A 23,833-nucleotide genomic window follows, 5' to 3' on the forward strand; every position below is an offset into this window, starting at 1 on the left:
CACCACCACAAAGACACACACACACATTCAACTAACCCTCAACCTATTTACAGCGAGCCTTTCATGTAGTTCCCCCCACAACAAAAATCCAAGCCCCCTTCCCACCACCACCACCCCCAGCCAGTTGACACTTATTGTCTATATTTATTCTCCAGCAACTGTATAAACTATATATACTATAAACTATATTTATTCTGAGCAACTGTTCTCCCAACCAGTAACCCCACAGTCAAGAGCAGTCCCCTCACTCAGTCAGTCTGAGGACTGGTCAGTCAGTCAGGCAGGCTCAGAGCAGCGGAGATGAGAGGGAAGGAGTCGAGGTGAGGACAACGACAACACACTGGGGAACCGTTGGAGGACCGAGAGAGAGAGAGGCGGAAAGAGAGAGAGAGTCGGAAAGAGTAGGAGATCAACTTTAAGAAGAAAGGGTTGGAGGGATTGTTTTTGGTGAGGTGGTGGGCATTCTTCTTTTGGTGATACAAGAAAGACACAACCTACCAGGGACCTGTGGCCCTTTCAGGGAGGAGAAGGAGATCTTTCATAAACCAGACCCGGATTACAGGTGACCACAGACGGTGAGTTGAAGTGAAGCCTCCAAGACTCTGGCCAACATGGAGGGCGGCAATGACCCCAACATGAAGTCCTTCATCATGGACGAGGAAACACTGAAGAGGAAGCAGCGGGAGAAGCTGAAGAAGATGCAGGCCACGGGCGGCAACCCCCGACCTGTGCGCTCCCTTTTCTTCCTCACGCTGAAGAATCCCTTCCGCAAGGCCTGCATCCAGATCGTGGAGTGGAAGTATCCTTACACTGACACTATATCATCTGCTTAGCCTTAAGAGTGACCTGAGATGAGCTGTGGCCAGCAGAGTCAATCTGACACTGGCAGCACAGTCAGTCACTCATTCAGTCACTCAGTCAGTCATTTATCACAGACCATTAATGGGTTGGTAGAAATGTGATAACAAGTTAAGTAATGAATACTTGTTTAAATTTGCTGTTAGAAAAATAAACTGATAAAGGGTTTATTAAGGCTCAGTAACTCAGACTCTTATCAAGAGTCATAGCACATTATTTTTTACAGTATATATGATTGTGTCTTATGTTAATTTATAACTTTTAACAGTAAGGGGTTAGCATAATGAACTTAATGAATGAAATCAGTAAACCAGTGAATTAGACCATAATAGAGAGCATTAAAAAAAACATTATTTGCAGTGTGTGATAGGGTCTTGCGCTGACTTATGCAGACATCTAACGGTAAAACGTTAATGAAGGTATGAGTTTGTAACTGAATTTTAGACTTTCTTTAGGCAAAAATGTAGGTGAGTTGGTTGTAGTCCATGTATTCTGAGGGTAGGCAGCTGTCTGTAGAAGTCAGAGCCTAAAAACAGATACGCTAAGCTGATAGAATGCTGTCTCTCACACAGCTCTCTAGGTGGACGCACACACAAACACACACACACACACACACACACACACACACACACACACACACACACACACACACACACAAAAGACATTGAACTTAGGAGCTCATAAAATCATAACATTTCAGTTAACCAAACATGCTTAGACAAAGAGGTCACATCCCAGTTAAAGGGATCCAGTTTTGACCTTACAGGTTTTATTGTATGATTTAGTGACAGTCAAAAGTTTGAGTGGAAGGCAATATTTAAAGATACCATTTATTCTTGTGGAGAAAAATGAAATACTTGCAAACTTAAAGAAATATGATTATGTTTAAAAGAAAGTAGTTGGCAACTATTCCTTAGTCTACTGTCCATATTGATACTTACAAGTCATAAAAGTTTTGTATTTCTAACTATTTTAGAGCGCCTGTACATGTAGAAATACATAGAGAAGATAACAGAGAAAAGAAAGTTTAATAAAGAGTGTTAAGTACACAGTTACACCCAGTTTATTCATCAAGCCTTCAGAGTCAGAGCACCATTTTAGAAAATATTTGACACCATTCTACACCATTCAGAAATATTTTCATTTTTGTTACTAACTCCCTCTTTAATGGAAAGTTCATTCAAAAGCTGTGTCAAGTTGATTAAGAATAACCTGATCTTTTGAGATACCAAAGGATACCAGTCTAAATCAGTACAAATTGTATGGCCTAACTATAAGTTATAAGAAAATAAACAAATACCAATGTATTTATTCACTCAGCTAAACACCTACATTTTAACATTCATACCTATAACTATCACAAAAATGAAGCAGGATCTTGTGACATAGGTGACTGTATGTAAAAAAAGACATTCTTCCCAAGTGCTGAAAAAGTTGTTTTCTGTACACAGTTCCTTCCTTCCTTCCTTTTTGCCCTAACCATACTCCTCAGACCCTTTGAGATCATCATCCTGCTGACCATCTTTGCCAACTGTGTGGCATTGGCAGTGTTCATGCCCATGCCTGAGGAGGACACCAACAACACCAACAGTAACCTAGTGAGTTCAGAAGCCTGACCTTTGCACCTGGCTTAGCAGGGCACTCAGACGTGACCCAAACCCAATGCTCACTCAAATACTGGATAAAGTTTTGAGGAATAACATGAAGTTCCAAAATACAGTAAATACAAGATCAACATGAGAAAACTCGACATGTAACTGACAAATGGACATGTAACTGATCTATTATTATAAAACAATCTAATATTTTACGATAAATCAGCTGTTGCTGAAAGCTAACCACACTGCTGGATATTCTGACATACGATCAATCCGACCCCACGTAAGCCTCCTACCGAGGGCCACTGACGATCAGGTTGGGAAAGACAGATTGGACGCTTGGATGAAGAGGGACAGCAGAGGGGAGGGGGGGGGATCAAAGCTCACTGTGGAAGTATTGAAATGGTGATTCATCACTGAGTCAACGCGCCCTGCATGAGCCCAGCTAGATCAAATCACTCAGAGCTACACACAGAAAGACATTGGAGACGATAATATTTTCACAAGCGGCCCTGCAATTTATAGTTTGTATTTAGATTATGTCTTCACACTTTTACAGTATAGAGTGTGACAATTTGGTCCTAATTATTGGGTGGTACGGTACCTGAATAGCCACGGTAGACTTTTTAAATGAAAGTAAGCAGTAGTTTTAGCTAAACGGTCACTACTAGACTGAGTATTTGTATGGGTAGAGTATGTTGTCTGAACTACTCAGTACCCTAAAAGCATGGCCTCCAAATGCTTTAGAAGAAATCAGTCAACAGTTGTGTCAAAAGTTAAATGAACATAAATTTGTTTTAAACTTTCGATCCAAAAAGTCTGTTTGTCTGTACACATGAGCAGACCTTGATTTACACATCTAAAGCAACCCTCTGTAAGGCAAGCCTCCCTCACTTAAGCCCTGAAAAACATTCACGGAGCTGAAGCTCTTTTGTTATTAGACCTTGCTAAAATATCCCTATCCGTATAGGGGTGCGTCGGGCATCCCAGCGCTGCTCAGAGAGTGCCTGAGATGATAGTATCATCATGCTCTGGCTACTGACCCACATCTTGACAAATGACATGGCAGAGAGACTTTGTTAACACTCCGAGTGTTGCCAAGGGGTTTATAAAAAAATCCCCCTTTGTGGTGTGTGTGCGTGTGCGTGTGTGTGTACTGTATGCGTGTGCGCATGTGTGTGTGTGCCTGTGTGTGTGTGCCTATGCCTGTGCATGTGTGTGTGTGTGCACACACGGGTGTTGGTGGCGTGCGAAGGCCCATCCATTATGACCTTGAGCCTGGTGATTGATTGGAGCAGGTGCCCATTGCAGTCCTCCACTGGCCTATGCATCCCAATGGCTTTCTATTTAGAGCCAGACTGAATGCCCACTGCACACTGAGAGAGTATGGGATGACGCCACAACGGCCTCTCCCGTAATCAATATGTGTGCATAGTGAATGAGTGTGAGAGAACGTGGGGGCACTTCTGTTGTGGTGTGTAATGATGATATTAATGGTCAACATGTGTTTGCCTGTGTTGTGCAATTGCTGCACAGTATATATGTCTGTGAGTGTGTGTGTGTGTGTGTGTGTGTGTGTGTGTGTGTGTGTGTGTGTGCTATATGTTCTAATATGTGTGTGTGCATACATTTCTGTGTTTCTGTGTATGTTTCGGTGGAGTAGTGTGTGTGTGTGTGTGTTTGTGTGTGTGTGTGTGTGTGTGTGTGTGTTTGTGTGTGTGTGTGTGTAAGACTTTTTCACATTTGTTGATCACCCTCTTTCACTGATGTGACTCCTACTTTCCACTGCTCCATAGTTGTCCCTTGTTCCTCCGTCCGTATATCTTTATAACACGGTAATGTGACCCAGAATAGTACAAAGACTTCTGGGCAAGAGGCTCTCTCGTCAGCGAAACAACTCTTGCCCGCCTCTCTGCGTGAGAAGGGGGGAGACACAATGAAAGAGAATATGGCATGGTGAGTGATCAAGCCACCATTCCAAGTTGCCCTGGCTCCCTGTGACTCCCATGTCTGCCCTCCCCATCCCAGCCATTCCCAACATTCCTGGCCTGTCATAGGATCTGGGAATCCAGTCAAACACATTTTCAGTGGGGCCTTGAGAATAACAAGGGCCCATGTATTTTTTGTAACTTTGCCATAGAAAGTGATTTGATTAATGCCTGGTGTGAATAAATAGCAAACTAGGCCCTATTAGTCCCTTGAAACTAGATATGATCCAGTGAAAACTGCTTGGTATGTGCTGAATGGATGACGAAAGTAGGATAATCTATGGTCCCCATTTCAGACAGGGCTAAAGAGATAACTATAAAATGATTATTGACACAAATGTATCCCAGCATGACATACCATTATCCCTGTGGTATCATCAAGTATTCTTTTGTCTTACGCCTTACAGGAAAGTTTGGAGTACATCTTCCTGATCATTTTCACCATGGAATGTTTCCTAAAGATTGTTGCGTATGGGTTGCTATTCCATGCAGACGCTTATTTACGGAACTGTTGGAACATACTGGATTTCGTCATTGTCACCATGGGGTAATAACACATTATGTCAGTTTCAGATTATTGCCATCTCTGAATCGTGTTACACAAAATAAATTATTCAATACTACTAATATATTCATATGTACTCACACTTTATGTTGCATGTGATATACTGTATATTACAATCAATATTAATATTTGCAGCAAATATAAATATATCTGGTGTGTTGCTATGACCTTGCCCAAAATATATTCTTAATTGTCCTGCATGTTTTTCTTACTGTGTCTGTTTTCTTGCTGTTATCTCAGGCTGTTCACCATTGTTGTGGACTTCATCAACAACATCAGTGGGGTGGAGGCGCCTGTGGAGCAGAAGGGGGGAGGCTTTGACATGAAGGCCCTGAGAGCGTTCAGGGTGCTCAGGCCGCTTCGCCTTGTCTCTGGGGTGCCCAGTAAGGACTGCTATTTTGCTTTCAGGTTTTAAGTCTGGGACTATCTGAGGGAAGATTACTGTACATGTGTCTATAGATTTCAGCTAAGCTTGAAATATGAAATATTGAAATCTGGAGCAAAGCTACAGACAAATGAAATGATATTTGTTTGGGTGTGTCTCAAACGCTCTATCTCCTCACTTACCTTTCTTTTTATAGTTTTTTAGGATTGCACAGAGAAGGACAAGTTTCTTCAAAACAGATGTTTGCTCAGATCTTTGATAAGATTGTTTTACACAAGTTTGTCCTTTCCCTCCAGGCCTACAGGTGGTGATGAGCTCCATCCTTAAGTCCATGTTACCGATGTTCCACATCTCCCTCCTGGTTTTCTTCATGGTCACCATATATGCCATCGCTGGACTTGACCTCTTCAAGTGCAAAATGCACAAAACATGCTACTATACTGGAACACGTAAGTATAGTAAACAAACCAGCTACTTAATTGTATACAACTTTCAATTCATATTGTGTAGCCGCAACACTGCTGGTCTTGAACTTAAATAGGCACAAAGGCAACTTAAAGGAAACTTGAAGTCTCAAAGATAACAATTCACAATGTGAGAGAAATAATAATGAATCATTAAGCCTGTGTGCTGATGAGTGTGTGAGCATGATTTAGCTGCGTCTAGTGTTACTGAGTATGGTGGTACTGAGTATAGTGGGACTGAGTATCGTGGGACTGAGTGTAGTGTTGAGTGTGGTGGGATAGAGGAAAGTGTTCCTTAGTATGGCTTGACTGAGTATAGTGTTCCTTCATATGGTGGGACAGAGTCTAGTGTTAAGTATAGTGGGACAGACGATAGAGTGTCTGTGAATGGTTTGATTGAGTCTAGTGTTACTGAGTATGGTGTGACAGAGTTGACCCTGTGCTTTCTCGTGTTCTGCACAGGTATCATTGCGACCATGGAGAATGAGAATGCCTCTCCCTGCGCTCAGGCGGGAAATGGCCGCCGCTGCTCCGTGAATGGCACAGAGTGCCTGGCGGACTGGCCTGGCCCCAATAACGGCATCACCCACTTCGACAACCTGGGCTTCTCCATGCTGACCGTGTACCAGTGCATCACCACACAGGGCTGGACCGATGTGCTCTACTGGGTTAGTGTTTCTCTCACTTGTATTAATAGATTTTATAAATTCTGTGTACTGTTAACATCCAGTTGTTTCACAGTGATAATGTTTTATTTTGCATTTGATCATGGTCTATGTGTAAATCTGTGTACATGTGTGTGTAAATGTATGGCTATTTGTGTGTGTGTGTGTGTGTGTGTGTGTGTGTGTGTGTGTGTGTGTTTGTGTACATATACAGGTGAATGATGCCATTGGTGTTGAGTGGCCTTGGATATATTTTGTCACCCTCATTCTGCTTGGCTCCTTCTTCATCCTCAACCTGGTTCTGGGAGTCCTGTGCGGGTATTGTCTCTCTTTCTGCCTCTCTCTCATGCAACGCGAATCGCATAAGGAAACTTGTATTGGTAACATATTCACAGAAGTTGAATAAGAATTGGTAAGAAATTGGAGTACATAATACATAAGTACACAATATGTAAATGAGGGTCTCATCATTTTTTTCTGAAGTGTGGGTCAGGACAGACTCTGACATTGTATGTGGTCTCTCTGTCTCATCTCTCTCTCTCTCTCTCTCTCTCTTTCTCTCACCCTCCAGTGAGTTTACTAAGGAGCGTGAGAAGAGCTCCAGGAGTGGTGAGTACCAGATGTTACGAGAACGCCAGCAGCTGGACGAGGACCTGAAGGGCTACATGGAATGGATCACCCAGGCTGAGATCATGGACAACGACCAGGAGGGCAAAGGTGACACACCTGGAACTGTGCCTAATTTCCCACCTGCAAACATACCACTCACACCACCAAATATACAAAACATTCCGCCCCAAGTGAAGTGAAATGCAATGTGCCAATGGAAAAATGTACCTCTGTGCTTCTGTGTGTAGGACTGCTACCTCTTGTGGAAGGGTCAGATACTGAAAGTCTGTATGGTATGGAAGGAATCCAACGCTTTCTATATTATTTGTGAGTGCATTCAAAATCACACTTCTGCTATATTCCATTCAAAGCAATGGGAACAGCCATGGATCTCTCACTTTATCACAATTAAGATTTAAGGTATAGTTTAGACTGTAAGAGTTCAGCTCTCTTGTTTTTCTTATAGGAAGCGAGCTAAGCAGTATAACCGTGTGTTCCGGAGGAAGTGTCGCACCTTTGTCAAGTCCCGGCTCTTCTACTGGTTGGTCATCCTGGTGGTGTTCTTCAATACTCTGGCCATCTCAACAGAGCATCACCAGCAGTCTGAGTCCCTCACCGATCTACAAGGTATAGAGAACGGAGAAAAAATTAACCAGTCAAACTCAAACCTATATGCCTTTGTGTTAACATTCACACAGCTGTTGTATGAGAGTTGTGCTCAGATAGACTTATGTAGTGCTTTCCTGAATATAGAGGTTTAAATCATGATTTCCAAAAATGCATCCAAGTGCCAGGTATTGAAAGCACACACACACAGACACACACACACACACACACACACACACACACACACACACATTGTAATAGAGATTCTGAATCTGAAAGAGCAATAGAATAACTGACCTCTCGCATATTTTCCTGTATATATTGTCATATCTCCTTTTTTCCTGACAGAGAATGTAAACAAGGTGCTGTTGTCCCTCTTTGCGGTGGAGATGTTCCTGAAGATGTACGCCCTGGGCCTGCCTTCATACTTCATGTCCCTCTTTAACCGCTTTGACTGCTTCGTGGTGTCCGTGGGCATCCTGGAGCTGATCCTGGTGCGGATGGATATCATGTCCCTCACAGGCGTCTCCGTGCTGCGCTGCATCAGGCTCCTCAGGCTCCTCAAGATCACCAAGTAAGAGGGAAGTGACACGGGGGAGTGAGTGTGTCAGGGTTCCCACGGGTCATGGAATTTCTGGAATATCATGGAATTTAGAAAGTCTATTCCACACATAGAAAGTCAGGGAATTGAATCATTCTTGAGGCAAAGTCATGGAATTTTGTTGTATCAGTTTAAAATTTACTTGCCAAAAAACATTAACACAAATATTTCCCCGCAGAATTGGTGTATATCTGGTTATTAGCTGTGTAGGGGCAGCCGTGGCCTACTGGTTAGCGCTTCGGACTTGTAACTGGAGGGTTGCCGGTTCGAACCCCGACCAGTAGGCACAGCTGAAGTGCCCTTGAGCAAGGCACCTAACCCCTCACTGCTCCCCGAGCGCTGCTGTTGTTGCAGGCAGCTCACTGCGCCGGGATTAGTGTGTGCTTCGCTTCACTGATTGGGATAAATTCAGAGACCAGATTTCCCTCATGGGATCAAAAGAGTATATATACTTATTCTTAGCTTTACTGCTTGTTTGAGTAGTTGTAGTTAGCCCAACTTTGTTTTTTCAATGCCCATTTATTCATATCTCACTCTAAAAAAGTAAAAGATTCTTGAACGCTCTGTGGCTGCTCTGAAATCTTTGGTCGGTATATTGTACCATTCATTATATAGTAGGTCATTTTTTGGGAAAGTCAGGGAAAAGGTGTGTTTTTTACATATGTTTTCATGTGATGTGTTCCTGCTGCACACAAATTGCTCGTTTAGGACAAAGAATAAACTGAATTGAATTGAACTAAGGGTCGATGTGATCGGCACGTGTGATGTGATCGGCACGTGTGATGTGATCTTACTGTAATTCTCGCATCAGGTACTGGACTGGTCTGAGTAACCTGGTGGCGTCCTTGCTGAACTCCATCGCCTCCATCGCCTCTCTGCTCCTGCTCCTCTTCCTATTCATCGTCATCTTCTCCCTGTTGGGGATGCAGGTGTTTGGGGGCAAGTTCAACTTCCCTGACCACAGGATTCGCAGGAGCAACTTTGATAACTTTCCCCAGGCCCTCATTACAGTATTCCAGGTATGACTTCTCACTAACACTCTCACTAATTAGGTTCTTTTAAAGTCCTATGGGAATCCAATGCCTAACATAGGATTCGCATAGGATTTTGAAAGAACTTAATTTGATATAGAACTTGAATCTTCAAGAACTATGAGAAGAAACCTCTAATCCAATCCCTTTGGGGACCAAAGTCACAGTTTGGTTACTTTGTTAGTGTCCGTGTGAAATCGTTCTTGCTGTTGGTGCAGATCCTGACAGGCGAGGACTGGAACACGGTGATGTATGATGGTATCATGGCCCACGGTGGACCGTCCATGCCAGGCATTCTTGTCAGCATCTACTTCATCATTCTCTTCGTCTGTGGGAACTGTATCCTTCGTTCCTCATCTAGGCCATGCCTGATTATTACCACATAGTGTAACCATGCCGTTTCACAAGACTAGGCACTAATAGAGAACTCGGGAACAGTGAGCAGGCTACCTAAAAAGAGATCTGTCTCATAATGTTGTTTATGTATCTATCACAAATGAAATAATCATTTCCCTGACCAAAGGAGCACAGTCATTCTTCTGAATGTCTTCCTGGCCATTGCTGTGGATAACCTGGCCGAGGCAGAGAGTCTGACCTCAGCCCAGAAGGAGAGGGCTGAGGAGAAGAAGCGCAAGAAGATGTTGAGGTCAGTTGGGGACTTTGTGATGGCGCCTGTCTGTCGCAGTCTTTATTGACCAGTTGCAGTTGGGGTGCATTAGAATGGTGCGTTCATGAGCAACTGGGAAGTGGGAGAATTCTCAAGTCAAGAGGGAGGGGGTGGGGTGGGGTGGGGTGGGGGGGGTTACCTCACACCTGAACTGGGAACTTCCCGCTTTGAAATTTCTGTGTAGCCCTTCACAACATCCAGAAGGCAGAGCTGTATTAGAGGGAATTAGTCTCCCATGGGTTGTTCAGGCCTTTTTTAGCAGATGCCTGTTTTTTTTGTGATTTTTGTATAACCACCTCTACACCACAGTGTTTTGATGCGCAGTATCATTTGTTGTGATGTAGGGCCCTTATCCCAGATAAGAGCGAGGAGGAGAAGGCCCTGCTGGCAAAGAAACTGGCTGACCAGAGGGCCAAGACTGAAGGGATCCCTACCACTGCCAAGGTAAAAACTTGTCCCATAATAAACTAAAGGTGTTATAATAAATAGATTATTTACATATAGAATTAATTTTACAAGATTGTGTGTCCATAATGCCATTTTCAACATCTTAGTAACACTGTCATTTTGAACAGCTAAAGGTTGATGAGTTTGAGTCTCATGTGAATGAAATTAAGGATCCCTTCCCTCCAGCCGATTTCCCGGGTAAGTCATATTTCCCCTTACCTAGTATAATGTATAATAACCTCTTATAGCACTACAGTGAAGCTTGAGTTCCATATAATAAACTCTGTTACCTAGGTGATGATGAGGAGGAGGAGCCTGAGATTCCTGAGAGTCCTCGCCCTCGGCCAATGGCTGACCTCCAGCTAAAGGAGGAGGCAGTGCCTATGCCAGAAGCCTATGCCTTCTTCATATTTGGTCCAGAAAATAAGTAAGTGAATTTATACACTCACAATTGTTAGTTAACTGAAAATATAATATCAGTTGTTACAAACATGAATGCATGATACAAATTCACTTTAAATATTAGGTTTATATTTTAACATCATACATGTAATCTTCTGTGTAAATACTCTAAACTGCATATCAAGATTCCACTTGTCTAGTGTTTTTGAGTTAATTCACTCGACTCACTCAAGCGCAAACTTTCTTCCCTCTGCAGGTTCCGTAAGCTGTGCCACAGAATCATCAACGCCACCACCTTCACCAACATCATCCTCCTCTTCATCCTCCTCAGCAGCATCTCTCTGGCGGCTGAGGACCCCATCGACCCAATGTCCTTCAGAAACCAGGTGACTAGTCCCGAGTGACCTGAATCTGTAGTTACTGGCACTTATTAAAAGCTACAGCATAATCCTGTTATAATATGAGATGCATGCACATAAAGGGAATTAGTCCCCATATTTCAGCTTGATGGCTCACTCATTATATTCACCATGTTGTTCCTGTTACATCTGCTCTAGGTCTTGGCTTATGCAGACATTGTCTTTACCTCTGTATTCACAGCTGAAATTGTCCTCAAGGTAAAACACTCACCCACTTTACTTTTTACATAGTCCAAGAATATGTTGAAGTGCTTTATCAATTAAATTGCCATACTAGCAAATGGTGATAGACACCTTAGCTGATAAAGTTGTCATGCTGTCAGACTTCTATACCCAGAAGCCTAAGTAACATGTAAAATAGCCTGCCTCTGTTCATGTGTTGGGTAAAAATATACTATTTGCTGTTCTGAACCTGGACTGTATCTGCTCCATATGTAGAATAATGTTGTGTTTATGTCAGATGACCACGTATGGTGCCTTCCTCCACAAAGGCTCCTTCTGCCGAAACTCCTTCAATATCCTGGATCTACTGGTTGTTGGAGTCTCTCTTCTCTCCATGGGAATGGAGTAAGTAAAGAGAATACATGATGTTTTACATATCAGACCATTTGTAGCATTTGTATATAGTTATAGTGGCAGATAAAAAGAATTGTGAAGTCTGTTTACTTTAGTTATGGAAGCTATCCCTGATTAAAGCTTTTTTATAGCTTCCTAGCCCTGTGACCTACCACAGGATCCATCTGCGGACCAGGCTTGTGCAAAATTCCAGAATTGAATTGAAACTGGCTCTTAAATTCCAATTCAATTCTTGAATTGCACTTGCATTTCAATTGAGGTAGCAAACAGGAAGCAGAATTGTGCACAACCCTGCTGCGGACCTGCTGACACTGTCTCTGTCTGACCTCTGTGTTTGTGCTCTGTTCAGATCCAGCGCCATCTCTGTGGTGAAGATCCTCAGGGTACTGAGGGTGCTCAGGCCGCTGAGGGCCATCAACAGAGCCAAGGGACTCAAGGTAGCCTACACTCAATCCAGAACTTGTAGATAGTTCTGGACAGATAGTTTGGCCAATTCCGTTTCAACTATGATTGGTTCAGAGGCTATCATGTGACTCATGAGCTCCACTATATAGAGCTCTGTTTCAACCTGCCCGTGACACCCCCCTAGTGGTTCAGATGCTGCTGTCCTATTAAAACACAAAGTGCTGTATTTTATTATTATTTATATTTGTGTGTTGGTTTGGTGGTGCAAATCTAAATCTTATTCATTCCTGTCTCTTGTATATCCTTTAGCATGTCATCCAGTGTGTTTTTGTGGCCATTAAGAGCATTGGCAACATTGTCTTGGTCACTATGCTTCTGGATTTCATGTTCTCCTGCATAGGAGTTCAGCTTTTCAAGGTGAGTATCAATCAATGATCATTGATTGTTGATTGCCATCTCTACTGGAATTGTACTATAATATGACCTACATTTATGTATTTTCTTTAAACATTCGGTTACACTTTACTTGACAGTATCGACATAAGAGTGACATGACACTGTCATGAACGCGTCATAAACAAGTCATAAATGTTTATGACAGGATTCATGTGTCATGACAGTGTCATTTGTTCATGACAGTGTCATGTCACTCTTATGTCGATACTTTCAAGTAAAGTGTTACCAAACATTCTATATACTAAACATTAACTGACCTCATCATTGTCTTTTTGTATTATCAATCATGCTATATACTAAACATTAACGGACCTCATCATTGTCTTTTTGTATTATCAATCCAAAAGGGGAAGTTCTTTTACTGCACAGACCCTGCTATGATGACTGAGCAAGACTGCAGGTAGGTGGTGCGATTGGAGAACAGCAAACCTTCATCGTCCTCTCTTGTCTCCTACTGTGATCTCTCATGCTGGTCTGTCATCTTCAGAGGGAACTACATCATGCACCAGGAGAACGCTCTTCATGAAATGGTGGTCAGCAGGCGAGAATGGATGAACAGTGACCTGAACTTTGATAATGTGCTGAATGGCATGTTAGCTCTCTTCACTGTCTCTACATTTGAGGGTTGGCCAGAGTAAGTTGCACTAGCTATTTAGTAGAAAGTTTTACATTTTATGATAGCTACACACAATTAAGTATTTATTCAGCATTTGTAAACTAAATGCTTAATAAATGCTAAATCACTAAATGCGTTGTTCCTTATTTGTAAAGCATTGTTGTTACATTAATTCTCATCAGTAAAGCATTTGTACACACAGTTATAAATGGTTTGTTTATAGTAAATAACCCTATATCTTAAATATGTTTATAAATAATTTTTTAATACTTAATAAATGATACAATAGTCATTTTTCCTGTATTTAACAGTTGTTACATACACTTGCACTAATGATTATTAGGGTGTGGATACATGTTTTATAAACCACTTCCTAATACTGTAATTCATGATTAACTCAGGAGTTACAAGTGGTTAGTTAATGATATTTTGTGAGTTGTTTTAATGTTGTTTTAAAGTTTACATATTTTAGATATAGGCTTATTCACTATGAACAAACCATTTATAACTGTGTGTACAAACGCTTTGCTGATAAGAATTACTGTAGGAACAATGTTTTACAAATGAGGAACAAAGCATTTAGTAATAGCTTACAAATGCTTAATAAACGCTTAATTGTATGTAGTTATTATAAAGTGTTACCGAAAGTTTCCATAATGTTGAATTATTAATGTTACTAGTATTTTCAAATATTTGTTCATATCAAAGGTTTACCCATGTCTCTCTTTTGTCTGTCTTTCACTTGCCCTCTCTCTTTCATTCTCTCTCTCTCTCTCTCTCTCTCATACACACATACACACACACACACACACACACACACACACACACACACACACACACACACCACATCTTTAGACTCTTATACAAAGCCATAGATTCAAACAAGGAGGACACGGGTCCACTCTACAACAACCGTATACCAGTCTCCATTTTCTTCATCATCTACCTCATCCTCATTGCATTCTTCATGATGAACATCTTTGTGGGTTTCGTCATCGTGACCTTCCAGGAGCAAGGAGAACAGGAATACAAGAACTGTGAGCTGGACAAGAATCAGGTGCTTCATAATGGCAATGTCATAAATGAAATTGAATAGAAAGTTCTTACCTCTTTTTCTATGGTTCAGTCAAACCGAATTTAGTTTGGCTGAAAAACATCGGTTCAGTCTGGGTCCAGTCAGTGTCAATGCCTTTACAAAACATTTTACTGTTAACTACATATAATATCATAAATATATATCATAAATATGTATCATATTTAGTCTACATAGATTATTCTGTACAGTATTTTGTAACTGTTTGAATTTGTGTTTTATAGCGCCAGTGTGTTCAGTATGCACTGAAAGCCCGGCCACTCCGTTGCTACATTCCCAAGAACCCGTACCAGTACAAGGTCTGGTACATCGTCACGTCATGCTACTTTGAGTACCTCATGTTCCTGCTCATCATGCTCAACACCATGTGTCTGGGGATGCAGGTAAGACTATAGTGCAGACTATGGTGCTAGTGGTGGTTCTCACTTTAAAGGTAAACATTAGGGGATCACTTGAGGATCAACATTTTCAGTGTGTCTTTTGCTGTGGGATTGCAATAGCAAACCATACGATCAAAGTGTTTTATGATGATGAAATGTAACCCGAATATATGTGGTCTGTTCCTCTTTAAAATATCTATTCTGCAGCACTGCAACCAGTCTCAGCATGTCACGGATCTCTCAGACATGCTTAATGTGATCTTCACCGTGCTCTTCACAGTGGAGATGATCTTAAAACTAATGGCCTTCAAAGCTAAGGTGACATACTCATCATTCCTCTTTCTTTGTGTTGAGGGAATCAGTGGAGTAGCCATACCTGACATTTACTTTTGCACTGTCTTTCCACAGGGCTACTTTGGGGATCCCTGGAATGTCTTTGACTTTGTCATTGTCATTGGCAGTGTCGTTGATGTCACCCTCAGTGAGATTGATGTAAGTGTTTTTACATTTTTGTTTGACTTCTATTTATACTGCCCTTCTGTTTATACTGGGTTCGGCTATACACAGCTACTGTTTTTTAATGATTAGTATAAATTATATAAATATATGGCCAATATTTTTTGTGAACAGTAATCAACTTCATCTATAAACTTCAGTCAGGAGATGAAAGTTCCCATCTTATCTTTATTTCGTATCTTCAAGCAAGCTACAGCACTACAGTAGATACATAAAAAATTCATAGTTGAGTGTAAGATGTCTTGCCCACTGCGTCACCATATGTCTGTTCACTCCAGTCCAGCCTACAGTCCAGCTCTAGCTTTGTTGAGATGGTCAGTAAGTCCTATATGTCCTATAGCGTCTGTCTTTTCCTTCCGGTCAACACGGCTCGTGCCGCACAGCTCCACCGCTCCTCCGCTGGTGCACCGCAGACCGCTGTCATGCCCACACGACACACCAGCCGCTTCACTGTTAGCCTGCGGCAGTGCTGCACCTTCACCATGTCACCGTTTCAAATTCAGCCTTTTGCTTTGTACACTTGCTGCACACTCTCTTGGCTGAGCACCTGGATGTTTTGGCACCATGCGTCAACATTCAAACTTGTGAAGGCAGATTCAGAAAGTTCTAGATGTTTACTTCCCCTTTCTCCCTTCTGCAATCACAGACAGCCTTGGCTTCACAGGGAGGACTGTACTGTCTCCACGGTTGTGAGGTAACTATGATGACTTGTTTCATGAGTGTTTCTCCCATGTCTTCAGGTCAGTGTGTGTTAGGTGCATGCATCAGGGAGGATCATTTTTGAGTCATCATGCAGGCAACAGAAAGTTTTGTTAAATGCCCTTTGTTCTTTCAGGAGGTGAATCCAATGCAAGCCATAGCAGTAAGTGTTCTTTCACTAACTTAGCTGCAAATAATTCACAAGACCACTGAACATGTTCTTGTTAATGACATTTTTTCTGATAAATATTTCTGAGATTGGCTTGGATGATGGAACTGTTTTCTCACAGGAATCAGAAAATGCCAGTGTGTCCATCACATTCTTCCGTCTGTTCCGTGTCATGCGTCTGGTCAAACTGCTGAATCGCTTTGAGGGCATCAGAAACCTCTTGTGGACCTTCATCAAATCTTTCCAGGTATGAGAGTACCCTGGTTGAAAAATAGACTATTGTAAATCTCAGGGCAGTTTGTGAATTCCTTATGATAACAATTACTTCCTAAATTCCTTGTAAATATTTAGCAGAAATAGATTGTGTAATAGAATAAGTCTAGTTGTTTATTCTAAATAATTGGCTGAATATAGAATAAAAGCTGGTTTCTGTCTTGCTTTACCACTCCACTGATCTTCTGTTCTGTTTCTAGGCTTTGCCTTATGTCGCTCTTCTGATCGTCATGCTCTTCTTCATCTATGCCGTCATTGGGATGCAGGTGAGACCTCTGTAACAGACCGGCAGCATTGTTACAGCAATGAAAATCCATCAAAAAGACTATGTTTTAACAGTGCTATATGGATTCACACAATCAAGCAACACATAGCAGATGTTGACCCATTTGCCTTTTCTGTACTTTTATTTAAATGTTGTCACTGTCTTTTTTGTCTTTTTCTAGGTGTTTGGTAAAATAGCGTTGATAGACGGAACACAGATCAATCGCAACAACAACTTCCAGACATTTCCTATGGCAGTGTTGGTACTCTTCAGGTAAGCATAGCACTGGGAATTACAGTAATGTACTGTAGGTGTATGGGCCTACTGAATAGATGACATGTGAAGTGTCATGTTTGACCACACAAGTCTATATCTGTGCTGTGGATGGTGTGTAGGTGTGCGACTGGGGAGGGCTGGCAGGAAGTGATGTTGGGGTGCATGTACGGCCAGCGCTGCGACCCCAAGTCCGACTACCTGCCTGGGGAGGAGTACACCTGTGGCTCTGGCATCGCCATCCTCTACTTCATGAGCTTCTACATGCTCTGTGCTTTCTTGGTGAGAAAGACACACATTCACACACGCACACACTCACTCACTTTCTCTCTCTCTCTCGCACACACACGCACACACACACACACACTGGTGGTATGGGTGATCAAAGGGCAATGAACACATGTTTGTTTTTTTGCAATAGATTATCAACTTATTTGTGGCTGTGATCATGGATAACTTTGACTACCTGACACGTGATTGGTCTATACTTGGGCCACATCACCTGGATGAGTTTAAGAAGATCTGGGCAGAGTATGATCCTGAGGCCACGTGAGTACAATCAACCTCTTGTTAAACATACTTTTTTTAAGCATCTTTGGGCCAGAGTTTGTGGAAATTTCTTTTAGATTCAATACTTCAAAGCTGCGAGTAAAGGTTTCACTTCAGATGTGTATGAACATTCCTCTTCTAGTAGACCATGACAAATGGAAACCTTGATCATGATTAAAGAAACGTTCTGTAATAAGCTAATTTATCACAATTTTGTTTGTTTTGTCATTTCTTTTGTCTAACAGTGGGCGCATTAAGCATTTGGATGTGGTAACACTCCTACGTAGGATCCAGCCTCCTTTGGGTTTTGGGAAGTTCTGCCCTCATCTGGTTGCTTGCAAGGTGGGAAATAAGTATGGCTACTCATCCACAAAGCATGTAAAGCTGGCTTGGTTCTCAACTGGCTATACTGACCTTCATGTGTTCACATTACAATTATAGAGGCTGATCTCCATGAACATGCCCCTGAACAGTGATGGTACAGTTACGTTCAACGCCACACTCTTCGCCCTGGTCAGGACTGGGCTCAAGATCAAGACAGAAGGTTAGTGGGCCTCTAGTTCTCTGTGTTAATGGCATGACAGCATATCCTGAATAGAAGCTGCCCCTACACAGATCTGTCAACGATCTGGCCTGTTGTTTAGAGGTTAGATCACATGGTTGAATTATACGCACATGCCTGGTGTTTGTCTTCTTTAACTTTTATATTTATCATATCAATTCATAATTGACGGCGGCCTAAGTACAGGGCAACTGAGTACCGGCGGTCATGATTGGTGAGGACACGTCAGGCCACACCGGGCGCACACTGGGCACGCTGGGCCTGTAAAATCTGGTGTAGCCAGTTCCACTGATTTCAGTGGAAGCTAATTGTTGCAACATATGCTCCACGAATAGAACGCATCAGTTGTGCGCCTGGTAGGCCTATAGCCCGCCTGTAATTGTTTTTGTAATGATGAGTAATTAAAGCTGTCAGGACTACTAGATTAAGTGATGAAATGTTGATGAAGTGATTGATAAAGTGTTGTTTGACAGGTAACTTTGAGCAGGCCAATGAAGAACTGAGGGCCATCATCAAAAAGATCTGGAAGAGAACCAGCATGAAGCTGCTGGACCAGGTCATTCCACCTATTGGGGGTTAGTAGGCCAAACAGTCATTCTGACACAGGCTGATCTTAAAGGATAATTCCGGTGTGATTTTGACCTAAAGTGTGTTGAAACATGATAACGAGTGTGAATGTATGTCTCATAGCTCACCTCGGCTTGTCTCCTGCACTCAGAAATCTGGCGCTAGTTAGCCAATGCTACCAACACAGTGTTTCATTGTGGTGCCTCAGGCATCGGCCTAGCCATGCAAATAAATCACTGTTTTACACCATTTACGAGGCTCAAAGTAGCTTCCGAGGGCCTTGACATTTAAAACTAGACATAAAGAACTTTGAAAAAGCACTGGTAGTTTATTTACAAAACGATTTATACAGACAGTACCTTAAGGAATTTTACCGTTCGACGCCATCTTGAATTTAGTCACGATAAGTCGAGCGACGAGTATGAACGAACAGGTATGATAAGGGATCAGATTCCAAAAATAATTCCGTGAAAATGCATGGATTCCAGTTGCTGCTACGGAAGCAACTGAATCCATGCATTTCCACTGAATTATTTTTGGAATCTGATGTTTCAACACACTTTAGGTCAATATCACACCGGAATTCTCCTTTAAACGCATTACAATCATGGTCACAACATTGAAACCTCTAAGAAGTCAGGTACATGGGACCCTTGCATGCTCTAAAGTACGAACTCCTGTCCATTACAGATGATGAGGTGACTGTAGGGAAATTCTACGCCACCTACCTGATCCAGGACCACTTCCGCAGGTTCCTGAAGAGACAGGAGGAGTACTATGGCTATCGGCCCACTAAGAACAAGAACAATGCTGAAATACAGGTGAGAAGCTCTCCAGAGGCACCCTCTCGGCCTGTCAGCCTCACTCCATTTTTAACATCATTTTTACAGTATATCATATCATATTATAGAATTAATTGAAGAATTGATATACGCCCCTTGGCATCAATATTCGACACCATTTAGCGCTAAGACGGTACCCAGTTAGTCATAAACTGACTAAAAGGGTCACAATCCTACATGATCAACAATAAGGTTAAAGAACTGCATTGTGTTCCTTTAAGTTTATTTTTTAGGAGACTTATGTCACGTCCCAGCCTCTTCCTCCCCTTACCCTGTCCTTCGTTCCCCTGTCTGTCTCCTCTGTGGCCCCTTCCCTCCCACCTGCCCCTCTCTCAGGCTGGTCTCAGGAGCATTGAGGACGAGGCAGCTCCGGAGCTGCAGAGGACCATCTCAGGGGACCTGATGAATGAGGACGAGATGGACCGCGCCATGGATGAGGCGGCCGAGGAGGCCATCTACAGGGTAGGAGGAAACACAGCTAGTGTAACCAACGAGACTGGTAATGTGTGGACACACAGACACACACACACACATAAACACACACACACAAACATACACACTCACACAGAAACACACACACACACACACACACACATTCGCGCACACACACACAAACACACACATGCTCGCACGCACACACAAACACACGCATGCTCATACGCACACCCACACACACACAAAAACACACACACACTCGCACACATGCAGGCACCCATACAAATATTCAACTTATACCAACACCTTACAAATGAGATCAGAACCATTGTGTACCATCCTCATTGGGGTTATGATGACTCTCTTGCTGTGCCGATGCTCAGAGGGCAGGTGGGCTGTTTGGGAACCATGTGGATCCCTTCGCCCTGGAGCAGGGCAACCCCAACACCACCCAGGCGACCAGCATGAGGCCACTGCAGATCACAGACAGCAAGCCAGAGGAAGCAGAGCACTCGGTAGGCTTCCTCCATTACCACCCCAACACCAACAACAGCAACGCACACAATGACAACTTCAACAACAATAACAGGTGAGTCAATGCCCTCTGAAGCGTGTCCATGTCTTGGCAGATGAAAGTACTGTTGATGTAAATGTCACACACACACACACATACACAAACGGAGACATATGGAATTACGTTTTACTGGTCTGTACCCCTCAGACTTACAAGCAGCTGTTCCCATAACAGCCAACACTGCTAGACTCAAACTTCATAATGACACTTCCCTTACTTCTTGTTCTAACAGTGTGTCAATATGTTTATGTGTACACATTACAACACAATATGCTCTTTTCCTGCAGGTTTGACTTTGAGAATGAGGCGGTCGCTCTCTCAACGGTCAGTTGGCATGTCAGCCTGAGTGGACGACACATCTCACCAGGTTTGATAAAAAAAAGAATCTATTTGAGTCACTAGCAAATTATAGGGTCATTATAGATGCAAACTTGTACGTGTTACAGGCCATATGTGCTTTTTTATATAAAATAGAGGATTCAGTACACACATATTGTTAGTTAAAAATGGAATTACTATAAAATGTTCTGTAAATACCATGTTCTGTTGCTGCACATGCAGGTGGTGTCCAACAGAACACAGGCTCTCATGTAAGACCATGATCATATTTATCTCACCTTATGATGTTTGTCCTGTCTCCTTCTTCATACTTTTATTTAAAATATTTATTAAACATTTTGCTCTTCCAGGCCACTTGGGGCAGAGCTGAGACCACCCATTCACAAGTAACTTCCCATCAAAATCCCACAGGCTCTACTGATAAGCTGATTAAAGAGGTGAGAAAGATATAGTACATATAGAACATATAATACATGGAGAACATGGGGGAGGGGATTATACAAAAAGAGGCCAGAAGGGTTTATTATTAAAGGAGAATTCCGGTGTGATATTGACCTAAAGTGTATTGAAACATGATACCGAGTGTGAACGTATGTCTCATAGCCCATCTCGGCTTGTCCCCTGCACTCCAAAATCTGGCGCTAGTTAGCCGATGCTACCAACAGCTTTTTCAATAGTGGTGTTTCGGCATCGGGCTAGCCATGCAAATAAATCACTGTTTTACACCCATTACGAGGCTCAATGTATCTCCACACTTCATTGGTAGACTTCCGAGGGCCCTGACATTTAAAACGAGACATTGAGAACTTTGAAAAAGCACTGGTAGTTTACTTACAAGACGATTTATACAGACAGTATCTTCACGAAGTTTAGCGTTTGCAGCCATCTTGAATTTAGTCACGATAAGTCGAGCAACGAGTAAGAATGAACAGGTATGATAAGGGATCAGATTCCAAAAGTAATTCAGTGGAAATGCATGGATTCCAGTTGCTGCTACTGGAAGAAACTGGAATCCATGCATTTCCACTGAATTATTTTTGGAATCTGATCCCTTATCTGATCCCAGTGATTTATTTGCATGGCTAGCCCGATGCCGAAGCACCACTATTGAAAAAGCTGTTGGTAGCATCGGCTAACTAGCGCCAGATTTTGGAGTGCAGGGGACAAGCCGAGATGGGCTATGAGACATACGTTCACGCTCGGTATCATGTTTCAATACACTTTAGGTCAATATCACACCGGAATTCTCCTTTAAGAGGGAGTGAATGAGTGAACTCACATTGTCAGTTTCTCAGTTTTTGGAATTTCGTATTCAATGTGATGAAGACAGTGTTACACAATGTGCATTTGCCAATCAGTGTGGCCCTAGCACTGAAGAATACAGTAGATATATATATATATATATATATATAGATATACCAATATACTGTAGATGCTTGATTCAAAGAATCAAGATTCACCGAATGCCCAGTATTATCGTCAAGCTATTATAGTCAAGTCAAGCCAAGTCGGCTTTATTGTCAATTTCTTTACATGCACTGGTCATACAAATAATTGAAATTTCGTTTCTTACTTTCCCATGCAGACATAGACATACTTTAAATACAGACATAGACATACTTTAGACATAGACACAGCCATAGACAATAAAAAATAAGAATATACAGACATACCACATACAGACATTAAAGTGCGAGACTGAAATATAGAACATATGTCAAAATATAGAAATATAGAACATATATCAAAAAATAGAGGTAGTTGTGTTGTATATTTACATAGTCCTAGCGTAACCTTCTGACAGAGTAGTAGTAGCAGCAGCATTGTGGCAGAGTGATAAATAACATTGATAACATTTACATGAAGTTTAAACTTGTGCTTGTGTGTACTGTATATTTACATTGATATGCCGTCATTTCAAGTATATCAGGCTTGATATGAAGCAGCAACACGTTAGACTGTGCAGTCACAGTGCAGTTCCACAGGGCGGTCCTGGGGGAGTGTTGGGGGGGGGGGGGGGGTTAGGGTAGACAGGATCCTAGGTTCCTGGCTGGCTATAGTGTACTTAGTGTAATAAAGAATTTTATTTTTGACCTCATATGAGATCTTTTAATTTGTCATAGATACACTCATCAGCATTGCCTGTAATTAAACTCCTGTGTCTGTCCAGATCCTTGTCAGTAATGGTTTGCAAGCCTTGGCTGAGGACCATCTGTTTGTGACGGTGACCAAGCGAGACATGGCTGTAGCCCTAGAAATGGACCTGGATGACATGGAGCATGCTGCGGCCACCCTTCTGAAGGATTATCAGGGTCATATGACTGAAGGCCGGGAACTTCGTCCAATCAGCATTCAGAGAAGGGCTAGAAATTCACTCCAGGCAGACACTCCTGTCTAGACCCATGGGCTTGTGTCGTGTATTTTCGTTGCATGTCTGAACGGAGGTTGATCCACCTGTAAATGACAAGCGAACACTTGAGGTGTCATGGGCCCTTTCTGGGAAACATCAGAAGGAAGATGTGGGGTTGGCACTGGTTGACTTAACCCTCTTTAGATGGACATCCCTTAATGGGCGTCTCAGTGATGTTTCCAGAGTTGTGCAGTTTTTAAACTGTGGCCAGAGGTAAAGAAGTACTTGATCTCATGATTGAATAAGTATGAGACCTCAAGGCATTTTTATGGTAGGAGAGACAGAGGTGCATACTGTTCCCTTTAAATGCTGTATGTGCTGTACCTTCTTTTATTCTTCACATTTTTAGCAGAAAGATACAAAGAAAAGAATTCTGTACAGTTTGGCCATAAAGTAAGAATATGAAATAAATTTGCTGTGAAAACAGCTTTTAGCCACCTACTCTCTGAAGGGATCATAAGTAAAGCAAGGCCGCATGTTAACAATAAACAGTGTGATGGCTGCCCACTCAGGCAAATACAAAACAAGG

The 23,833-nt window shown here is 42.2% G+C and overlaps 1 protein-coding gene across 1 annotated transcript; it reads left to right on the plus strand.

Moving 5' to 3' along the window:
* Positions 1 to 234: 234 nt before the first annotated feature.
* On the plus strand, positions 235 to 23,743 carry cacna1sa (calcium channel, voltage-dependent, L type, alpha 1S subunit, a). The gene is made up of 45 exons (XM_042089869.1): positions 235 to 799; positions 2,351 to 2,456; positions 4,852 to 4,991; positions 5,250 to 5,392; positions 5,691 to 5,843; positions 6,321 to 6,526; positions 6,738 to 6,841; positions 7,095 to 7,240; positions 7,381 to 7,459; positions 7,599 to 7,759; positions 8,087 to 8,312; positions 9,151 to 9,358; positions 9,589 to 9,709; positions 9,902 to 10,016; positions 10,382 to 10,481; positions 10,613 to 10,682; positions 10,779 to 10,911; positions 11,143 to 11,272; positions 11,444 to 11,503; positions 11,766 to 11,872; positions 12,231 to 12,318; positions 12,596 to 12,703; positions 13,090 to 13,142; positions 13,230 to 13,376; positions 14,214 to 14,415; positions 14,676 to 14,834; positions 15,039 to 15,149; positions 15,240 to 15,323; positions 15,994 to 16,041; positions 16,183 to 16,209; positions 16,337 to 16,462; positions 16,689 to 16,754; positions 16,935 to 17,026; positions 17,149 to 17,308; positions 17,448 to 17,575; positions 17,821 to 17,917; positions 18,017 to 18,119; positions 18,611 to 18,712; positions 19,395 to 19,525; positions 19,883 to 20,008; positions 20,365 to 20,570; positions 20,843 to 20,922; positions 21,117 to 21,145; positions 21,245 to 21,331; positions 23,065 to 23,743. The coding sequence occupies exons 1-45, from the start codon at positions 612 to 614 to the stop codon at positions 23,290 to 23,292; spliced, it is 5,484 nt and encodes a 1,827-aa protein (XP_041945803.1). The 5' UTR covers positions 235 to 611; the 3' UTR covers positions 23,293 to 23,743.
* The last annotated feature ends 90 nt before the right edge of the window (positions 23,744 to 23,833 follow it).

Source organism: Alosa sapidissima, chromosome 4 (assembly GCF_018492685.1).
Source record: "Alosa sapidissima isolate fAloSap1 chromosome 4, fAloSap1.pri, whole genome shotgun sequence".
NCBI classification, from domain to species: Eukaryota; Metazoa; Chordata; class Actinopteri; order Clupeiformes; family Clupeidae; genus Alosa; species Alosa sapidissima.